An 11,239-nucleotide genomic window follows, 5' to 3' on the forward strand; every position below is an offset into this window, starting at 1 on the left:
CAGCCAGCCCCAGCCTTCTAGTCAACACAGGGGACAGGGGAGGTGGCTACACCACCAATGACCACATCACACCACTAATGACCCCTGCTATACCTCAAAGTACAGAACGTTGTCAATGAACCTGCAAGTGTTAGTTATTTTTGATATCCGACAAACCATTCCAAATATGCTACTTTTAATTCTATGACTTAGAGAAACATACCAAGAACTATATAGGAGCTATAGAAGCAGTAAATATAAAGATGTATTTCTACCTTATTTTCAATTTATTGAAATGCTAATAATTATCTTCTATCAATATTATTTTAGTAATTTAGAAAACCATTGGATATATCAGTTTTAAAGTTACTATCCTTATAATTTGGTTGAAATGATATCTGATAATAAATGAAGGCTCATATCTAAGCCATATGTTTTTTTTTTAATTTTTATTATTGGTTGTTCAAAACATTACATAGTTCTTGACATATCATATTTCATACATTTGATTCAAGTGGGTTATGAACTCCCATTTTTACCCCGTATACAGACTGCAGAATCACATCGGTTGAAGCCATATGTTTTTAAAAATTTAAAAAGGTTGGGTGGAATGGGAGGCCAATTTTATTCAGCACATCCACTCAAGGCAACATAACATTCACTATTTAATTTATTCCTTGTAGCATATTCAGGTTGGGAGAATACATACCAGATGGTTTGATGCAAAATCATAGATGTTTTCTGAGATATAGATATTATCTTGTCCACATTTTATGGCTAAGGAAACCAAAGCTCAGAGGCTTGAAAAACCCGGATGTAGAAGGGCCAAATGGTAAGGACAGGACTGGGACTCAGGGTCTACTGGACTGCAAAGCCTCTGCTCCCAACCACTGAACTCATTAGTCAGAAGTGGTCTCTAGAAAACTACCCTTGCATTCCATTCTCCTTTGTATGCAGAAACCAGACAAGAAATGTAAAACTATTACAGACCCTGAACTATAACTCATCTCCACCTTGCTATGAGGAGTTACTTCAAAGTAACCTAATCCTTTCCAAAATGGTGTTTCATGAAAGCAGATACCACTTTTCTAATGTGCAACAAACAGCGGCACAGAAGAAAACGTCCCCACTGACAATACTAATCAAGAAGCAGGGCTTGTACCTGCCTGACTCTACCACATTGTTCTGCAACATCTGACTAACAAGCTGCAACTCCAAGTGCACCGTCTCTCACTTCTGACGTATACCCTCTTGCTGGTATTACGACCTTTTACATTTTAGTCACTATGACATTCCTTAGCTAACATTCTTTTAAATTTGAAATTGGAAAATACAGCAAATTATGACCCAACTTTTAAATGATCTCTTGATTAGCAAAATGATACAAGTAGAGAGGAAGAAAAGGTTTTAAAAACTAAAAATGTGCAACAGGTGATCACTAATATAATGTGTATTTGCCCTAGCAAGATTGTTAAATACCATTGGATCACGCTGAGAAATGGTACAACATAATAATTAAGGGCTATAAATGTTTAATACAAAATTTTAAGTGGTTAGTTTCTCCATATTGCATGGCATTTGCACGTGAGGGTCTGGTTGATCATTAATACAAAAACACACCAGGCTTAAAAATGTTACATGACTACTCTCCCTATAGTTCTTGGAAGTCAAGAAGTCTAACTCCCGAGCATGGGAGTGAAGATGAAGGATAAAGAAGACAGAAAAAATATATATAAAAGAATAACACATACTCCAACCCACCATATTTGACATTAGGACAGGTTAACTTCCAAATACCACAAAAATCTCAACCTCCATAATCCTACTGCTATATACATCTTAATTCCAGATGTTAGGAAATCAAAACACATCCCAAACTTCCCCTAAATCTGGATGCAAAAACTGAGTCCACTCTGAGATCATCATCCACACTTTTCCCATTACTCAGTGCTAGGAGTAGGCACTGGAGGATGGGTGAAGGGTGAAGAACAAAGCAGGATCTCACACCACATGCCCTGCCTCTCCTACAGGTAGAGGAGCAACAACATAAAGATCCTCCACGTTTATAACTCATCCAAGGCCAGCAACATCAGGGTGGTTTTTATGAAGCCATCAATCTATGAATCTGGGAAACACAATCAGAAAAGCTGGTCAACTGGAAATGCAAATTTACACCAAACTGATAAGGTCTTGAAGATGAAATTAAATCTGTGAAACACTGGCCACTTATTCATTTGACCCATAAAGCACAACCTACCTCCATTGGTCCTATTTGGTTGCTGATCTGGAGTTTGGGCTTGAGGTGAATAATACTGTTGTTGCTGGTAATTATTTGAAGGAAAATACTGGGAACTGGGGCTCTTCCTACAATCCCGAATGCTGGAGAAAGTCTGTGAGTGGGGAATGCCTCTTTGGAAAGGTGAACATCTTGGAAGACGGGGCTGAGGTGGTGGCAAATGATCAAATTCTTCTTCATCCTCCACACTGTATCGATCATACTCTTGATCGCTACATGTCCCTTTTTTTCCTGAACTCAGCGACACACTGGAACTATGTCTCGACACAGATGCTGAAGTGGAAGCATAATCTTGCCTGAGACCTATAACACAACAACAAATGTTGTTATCTTATAATTTCAATCTCACTAATTACAATTAATGAAATATATGATGAAAATTTGTGCAAAAAAATTATTCAAATACAGACTCCTTATCTTTTTCTTAGTTAACAAAATACCCCCAAACACAAATACACTTACTTACCAAGCAGATACCTAATATTAGGTAATTCAGTGTTGCAAAAAAGACTGCCCCAATTCCAGTGAAGATTAAATGTACCTGCTATGGCTCTATCAATACATATCTATCAATTTCCCTAAATGACTCCCTTTCAAATCTGGAGATATTTAAGTAATAAAATTCAGGAAAAAAATATTCATCCTTAGTTTTCTATAAGTTAGAAGAACTGAAATAGTCAAAACTATGCTCAAGAAAGAAATCTCTATAGTCAACTTTCAAAGTTGAAGGAAAAGTTTAAAACCCAAGGCACAAATATTTTCTAACAAGGTCATCTCTCTTTTATTCTTTTTAGTTACTAATATTATCTCTTTCAAAGCCCACTGATGCTTCAATACTTCAGTTTTAGGTCATCCTGCATGATAATGATCTAGAAATTCTCAAACTGTGAGTTGTTCATGATTTAACTTGAACCATTTTTTTAAAGCAGTCTATCCCCAACTACTTAACTTCTGAAACTGACATCCAATCTTTTAGCCTTAATTTTTTAAAATGAGAATTTAAATTTATTGCTAATAATCATATAAAATAACTACTTTTCCCCTCAAAATGTATCTTATTAAATCCTGCAAAAGCATTACCATGTTTCCCATAATAGCCATGACCAATTCTGAAAGCAGGAAACTGATATGCTTAAATGACACTTAGCCAAGTTTCTGTTAACCTGAAAACACAATCCCAAAACAAGTTTAGCCCATTTGTGTGATCTAGATCTTACTGTGCCCTTTGACAGGGTTAATGCCTTTGAAGTGGTTTACACCAATTGTTATAATTTTATTGCAGAACTAGTGATAAATGGTCCCATGTCCAATGATCTATTATTCTTTGACAATTATTTACCCTGAGGTGTATCAATGCATTTTTAATTGTATGTTTAAGATAATGTAGAAAAAGACCAATAGAATAGAGAAGAGGGGAAAGTGATGAGGAGAGGAGAAGGACAAGTATTGGGGACTGAATTAGAGCAAATGCTTTCATACTTATGTCAAAATGAATTCTCGTTAAGAATAAAAAAACTTTGAAATTAAAAAAAAAGATAACTTTAGAATCACACATACTGGTAGGAAATAATGGTGGCAAATTTCCCCAATGGTAACATTTTGCAAAATTACTGAAGAGCATGATAACCAGGGTATCAACAGTGATTATACTCTGCCCATCTTATTCAATATTTTCCCAGTTTATTCATGTATGTATGCATGCATTAGGTTCTTACAGTTTTATTACCTATAGCTTTGTATATCTACTACCAGTCAAAATAATGAACAGTTCCAATATCACAAAAATCCCTTGTTTTATCTTATTATAATTACATTTTCTCCCCCTTTCTGAGATCCCACACCCCATTTTCATCCTCAGTAACTAATCTGTCCTTATTTCTAAAATTCTGCCATTTCAGAATGTCATATAAATGGAATTATACAATATTCCATCTCTTGAAAAATCATCTTTCTTCGCTCAGCATGATTCCCTGAAGCTCATCTAAGATGTAGTATCAATGGTAACTTTGTATGGCCAAGTAGTACTCCATGTTATGGATATACCACAATTTGTTTAAGCATTCACTTACTGAAGAGCATCTATATGAATTTCAGAGTTTGAAGCTATTGCAAATAAAACTGATAAGAATACTTATTTGCAGGATTTTGTATAAACATAAATTTCCAATGCTCTGGGATAAATGCTCAAGAGAACAGGCTACTGAGCCAAGAAAGCTGCGTGTTTTGTTTCTTTAGGTAACTGCCAACCTGTTTCCATAGAGGCCATACCAACAACATCCATATATTAGTGTATTTTTAGTACAAGTGTGCCTAACTCCCATGGTGCTCTTATGAATGGAAGAAGCACAAAACAGCTTCACCTATAATGAAGGAAGATACATGAGAAAGATCCAAATTTCTTGCCTATTACCTGGGAGAAGTGCCTGATCTTCCCCCACCACTTGTATTTCAAGTGGAAACCTCACTTTCCTAATTTAAAAAGAACATACTTTCTTCTTGCAGACGAGCCATGATCTGAACATCAGTGAGGTCCTGTAATTTATATCCCATGGAGATAGAATCATCTTCCAATTCCGAAGTACTCAGCTCACTATCAATAGATGACTGGGGACTGAGAGGGGAGCCCCTGGAGTTGTAACCTAAAACAAAGGAAACATGCTTGTTATCTAAAGAACTGATATCCATATGCTTTACAGTTCATATAGAGTAGCACTATTTTCCTGTTTCCATAACATCACAAAAAATGACCAACACATCACGATTTGGAAGACAGTAAATACATCTTCACATACTCATATCTAATAAAACCATGTGAATACTGTTCCTTAAATTCATGTTTTAAAATTAAAACACAAAATCACTCAGCACTGCCTACTAAAAAAATTTTTTTTTAAATGGAAAATTTCATGTCATTTTTTTGTGTGTGTGGCACTGGGGAGCAAGCCCAGGGGCTTGCACATGCTGGCAAGTGCTCTACCACCGAGCCACACAACCAGACTGTCACGTGTTTTTTAATCACAATAAAAAAACCCACTGACACAAATATCTAAAGGTATTGTATGAAAATCCATATTTATGGACACTTTCAATTAATCATACATACATGTTTCTGTATTGCTATAAGGGTTTATATAATTTTTAATTATAATTTAATCCAGCCCATTCTTTAGTGGGTACATACAGTAGTATCAAAAATGGAAACTATCACATGTTAAAGGCACACATTCATAAAAAGAAACATACAAAACCCTCATAATATACACCAGTGAGTAGTCACGGGAGACTTGGAGCCACGCACAAAAGTGAAAAAAGCAATGGCTTCAGATACAAGAACCAAAGAAGAAAGGACCCAAATAGAAGAAAGCTGTAGGAATAGAACACACCAGTGCTGAGATAAACAAGGAAATGGTGAGACCTCACCTTATAAAAATAGCACTATGGCTATTTTTTCCACCTAGCCCCAGTTTAATTAAAAAAAAAAAAACTCCCCCAAAAACATTAAAAACAAAACGACAACAACAAAAAAAAAAAACAAAAAACAAAAAAACAAGATATAAAGACCTGCAATCTTGGAAAATTGAATCATTATAAAAACTAGTTGTTTGACCCACTGACTATATAAGCACATCAGGCATTTGGAAACACACAACAATATGTGTGCTTTTGTAAAAGGGGAAGACAGTCTCCTACACACAATTGAGATCAGTGCTGTTAGAGTACATGCTAATGCTAGGCCTTTCGATATTGAAATAAGGATGCAGCAAAACTCTTCATTATATCAAGATTACCCTCAAACTTTTCAATGAAAGATGAACGTTTGAGTTTAGTGACTGAATTGCAAAGCAAGCAACTAGTCAAGAAGTTGAAATATTACCTGTTCTTTCAGGTGTTAGTATTGCTTTATTTGAGGTTTTAGAGAAGCTGGGAGTATTAATGCCATTGCTATAAGGGCTGAGTCTTGCAACAGGACTATAAGGAAAAGCCAGTGAGGCCGTTGAAGAGAAGAGACTCCGCCATCGGCTAGCTGTCACAGAAGCAAAAAATAGCAGCAGTTAGCTATATGCAAGCAGATGTCCATTTGTCAAAAGGAAAAAGGGAAGAGATTTTTTAAAAGAAAGAAAAACAAATCAACTTTTCATAAGAATATCTTAATTGGTTTTCATTTATCTAAGGGAAAAATATGTAAAAATAACCAATTTGAGAATTAGGGTCCCATTTAAACATCCATTAAGAGAAAGCAAATTATTCTTACTTAGATTAAAGTCAATGCCTTCATGAAATAAAATGTATTTGAATTTCTAAATTAGAAACATTTCCCATTTCTGAATAAAGGTTTAAGTACTATAAAATAAAAAAGTTCAGTGTCAAAAGAAAAACTAAATAAAAAAACTTGAAGACTTAAACTGTGCAAAAATGTTCTAATATTAACCATTCACAGTCCTATATTTTTTAGGTTAATTTTCAATAAACACCACAACATGTTGAATAAAAAATCTTTTATGCCAATTTGTACTTGGGAGAAATTTAAAATGACTAGTACATCCAAATGACCTTGACCTGAAAATAAGGTTAATGGAAAAATGACAAACACACTAGCAGAAGGGCCTCTACACCAAAACATTATGACAGGTGTTTTACATGGCAATGCAGAGATGATTGGTGATTGCTTAAAGTTAAAAATATATATATATATATTTTCCAAGTTTTCTGCACGGAATATATATTATTTAAATTTAAAAGTGGGATTCTCAGGGCTGAGGTTGTGGCTCAGCGGTTGAGTGCTTGCTTCGCATGAGTGAGGCACTGGGTTCAATCCTCTGTACCACATAAAAATATATAAACTTAACAAAAAAAAAGTGGGATTATCTATGGTATTACTTTAAGACTATTTTGATATTGAATTAAAATTTTAAAAAAGAATTATACTTATAATGGACAGGTAAGATAATTGTTATCTCATCTGTCCTAGGTTATTTCTCCCTCCCAAGATAGCATCCCCTTATAATCTCTAAATTCCAGGACCATGAAAAAGATCTGAAATTGTAAAATCTTATGACACTGGACATCATTTACTGTCTCTTCTTCACATGGTATAAATCACTGTGTTAGAATGTTTTCTGAAAAGGAATCATTTAGACATCTACTATGCAGGACAGCAGGGAATACAATAAAGGTACATATAAATCAGGTTAAACTTCGCTTTAAGCAATAACTTGGTTTATATTTATTAGAAATTTGACAAAACTTGGAAGAAACAAGCATAAAATTAACTGCTTTGAAAATCATTTCCCAAGTCCCTTCTAATGAGCAACATTAAGGAACAGTCCTACAGCTGAGAAGTACTTGAAAATGGGCAGTGGGATGGGGAGAAATTGTAGGATGTGGAGAGTCAAGAAAATAATCAGCTGCCAAACTCTCACTCTTGAGATCCTTGTAAAATCCCATCAATGTTATTTAAAACAGCAGAATATTTCCTTTTACTTTAGCAAGAACTCTTAAGGTAAGCACCATCACATTCAAATTATCTTTTCCTTATGTAGGTGAAAAAAGCCGGCAGGGATGCTTTCAGAATCCACATTTCATTAAAGAGATATAGCCACGAAGCCTGGTTCTCAATTGACTCCAGACATTTATGTCACATATCCATCCATAATTTATTGTGCTTAAGCAACTCTTCCCACTCTGAGCCACAGCAGACATGCAATCCCAGTCCCTTGCTTCTGTATAGGTCAACTTGACCGGGAAATATACTGCAAAATAGGGGTTAACGTGCAACACACACTAGGTAGCTGTTCTTGCATCCTCCATTTCCATTATTCAAAGTCTCTCATTAAATATTCTATATTAAAAAAAGGTCAATAGTTCTTTGTGGCTGCTAACTTGCTTAACAGATGATGTTATTTTACATCAGTTTGATTGCTGGCCAGGCAAATTACAGTGACTGTGTGTTCTCACCCACAGATGCAGTGAACGACACATCACAAATAAACAGCATTCATTATTCTGCACAATAACTACTGTGACCCGGCTTCCCTGCACAATGACACAGTTATTGTGGCTGTGACAGCAAGATCCCGGCTAAGAACACAATTAGCATCTATTGCAAGAAAGAATGTTCTACATTGTTCTTCAGCATTGAGGTTTAAAGAAGAGGGAGGAGAGTTATTGTAGAGGCAAGCTCACAAAACAACTATGCTCTATTAGTGCCCCCAAGCTTGTAGTGGAGGAGGAGAGGGGGAGAGGAGCGGAAGCATGCACATCCTCCTCACTCTTCACTATGTAGCTAAAGAATCATAACAGAAATTGCTTTTATAAAGAAAAATATGAAAGAACTCTTAAAAAGGTTAGTTTTATCTTTTACATTCAATTAATTTAACTATTTTTTTCATATAAAGATGTTAAATTATTTGAGAGACACAAAGATGATCAAAATGACCATAGAAAGAGACAATTTTGCCAAAGGAGGAAATAAACTACTGAACAATAGCAATGAAATTTTTCTACATTCCTCCAAAGATCTATTTATAAGAAAAACTGAAAATGGCATGGATTTTTTTTTTCATTTAATTTTCCAGTCCCCAGAATTGTACACAGTTGGGCTCTAAAGTAATAATGCACTGAGTAAAGGTATCATACTTGGCAAGGTTTTCTTTCCCAAACTTAAACTGCCTCCCAGCACACTGAGCAACTGCATGCTCCAAGTTCTACTGCAATTTCCTTAAGCCACTCACCACCTCTCTCCATATTACCACTGCCTGCTCTTCAACAAACTGCACCAACACAGGCAGCAAAGCTATCCTCAGCCAGCCTGAGTGAGCCCACCACCAAAGTTGTCAGTCATCACTTTAACTGTGTTGCTCTCACCCATTCAATTAGGCAGTGGCTTCTCATTTCTCCTAAGATCTTAACAGTACTTCACATCATCTCACTATTGCTCTTATCCACTGCTATGCACTTCATGTCCACCTTTACAGTTTTTCTGAAACTACTGTATTAAAAATACTCTCTTGGGCTGGGGATGTTGCTTGCCCACTAAGTGATAGAGCACTTGCCTAGCATGCATGAGGCTCTGGTGCCACCATACTGCAAAACAACAGAAACAAAAACCACTACTCTTACTGGTTAGACTTTCTACTGTCTCCTTGCCTGATAAGCATTTTCCACTAAAATGAATGTAGTACGGGACTAAGTTGCAGACTGATAAATCATCTTTATGCAAAAAAAAAAAAGAGAGAGAGAGAGAGAGAGATTCAACGTGCTTAATGATCTAACTTATTAACTTTCTATATATCTTCAGAGTTGCCTAACTTAAATTACGACACCTGTATATTTTTATTCATCATTGTATATCACTAAACTATGAAAAATCTCACAGATTTGACAAATGATAACATGAAGAAAGTAATAAGAACAGAGGGGACAGGACAGGTTTAAGAACCAGTTCTTTAATTACCCCCACCAAAAATTATTCTGTGACAACAAAAAAGTTCCCAGGAACTATACATTTCTACCAATCCTTGATCATCTTTGAGCCTAAATTAATAGTAAATTACAAGAAATAGCAGGTGGAGTGGCACACACCTGCAATCCCGGCAAGGCTGAGGCAGGAGAATTACAAGTTTGAGGCTAACCTCAGCAACATAGCAAGATCCTGTCTCAAAATCTAAAACATAAAAATAAAAGAACTAGAACTACAGATGTAATTAAGTGGAAAAGTGCCCAACCCCTCACTACCTATCCCCTGCAAAGAAAGAAACTATTCAAATTTTGTTGAATATATATATATATGCACATAATCAAAATCAAATTGAAGTGATTTGACTTAATTCATATAAAAAACATTAATTGATCTAATTAAAATTTCACAATAACCCGCAAAAGATCAGTACTATATTAAACTGAAAAAAGTTAAAAAATAAAGCAACATTTTAATATGTTCTGTAGACAAACCATTTTCACACTTTTTCCTCACTACAAAGACAATTCAGTATCTAACACATCTTGACACAGTGCATTCTCAAAACTTTGGCAAGTTAACTCCTTACTTCAAACCATCCTACCACTCCTACCCTGAATCCAGCTGCTTAAAGTAACCATAATTTAGTATAATATCTGAACACAGACGTTAGTCTGGACATTTCAATCCAGCTGAGAAGCGTAGTGGAGATATCAACCTATGAGAACAGTTCCTTAAAACTTCTAAGTAACTACTAAATTGTTGAACTTTATCAATCTCAGTCTTATGACCTCCAACACTAAATGATTCTGCATCACTAATGGCAAGTACCTGAGACTAGGGTAACCGACCCATCAAAATTAAACAGGAGGAGGAGGAGATAAAAGATGGCGGCGAGGGGAGTGCATTACCCCCGTGTGCTGCTTCACTGTGTGGGAGTATGACAAGTCAGGACGGCTAAAGGATATCTTGTTAGGAATTTCCAGCAATAGTGGGGTGCTCCTGAACCTGGAGGAAGGATTTCCATCGCACAAGGATCGGCTACGGGGACTCAAACTCGAGAGGTTTGTCGCACGGAGGGTAACTGCTTATTCAGCAAATCGCCCCGCGGCTAGAGTCTGCAGCGCGCGCTGGGATAGAGATGCAGGGTTACAGCGCTGCAGTTTCTGCCAGCCGCGCAAGCACCGTACTCAGGGCTGAATTCTGGGTTCGAGACGGGGGAAGGAAGCGGTCCATCTCGGTTCTCCACACCGGTCAGACCACAGAGGAGGCCAGCAGCCACCATGTTGGTAAACTGACGTCACCTTCCCTGTTTTCGACTGACCGCAGCTCATTCAGCCATAGATCAGGTAATTTCAGGCTGCAATTCGCCTGCGGCTTGCAGACAGATTGCTAGGGTTCAGCGCCTGGGTGCTTCTTAGAACCTGAGCTTATTGGAGCGAACACCGAGTGCGGGGCGGCCGAGTTCCGGCTCCCGGAACCGTCCCGCGGAGCCTGCGGAGGCTGCT

The 11,239-nt window shown here is 36.7% G+C and overlaps 1 protein-coding gene across 1 annotated transcript in view; it reads right to left on the minus strand.

Moving 5' to 3' along the window:
* Slain1 (SLAIN motif family member 1) overlaps positions 1 to 11,239 on the minus strand; it is a 59,788-nt gene that overhangs the window by 14,103 nt on the left and 34,446 nt on the right. Inside the window, exons 3-4 of the mRNA XM_015499329.2 lie at positions 4,765 to 4,914; positions 2,237 to 2,578 (exon numbers count right to left, since the gene is read on the minus strand). Coding sequence (XP_015354815.1) covers positions 2,237 to 2,578; positions 4,765 to 4,914 — 492 coding nt within the window. The remainder of the gene's footprint in view (positions 1 to 2,236; positions 2,579 to 4,764; positions 4,915 to 11,239) is intronic.

Source organism: Marmota marmota, unplaced genomic scaffold (genome assembly GCF_001458135.2).
Source record: "Marmota marmota marmota unplaced genomic scaffold, marMar, whole genome shotgun sequence".
In the NCBI taxonomy this organism is placed as follows: Eukaryota; Metazoa; Chordata; class Mammalia; order Rodentia; family Sciuridae; genus Marmota; species Marmota marmota.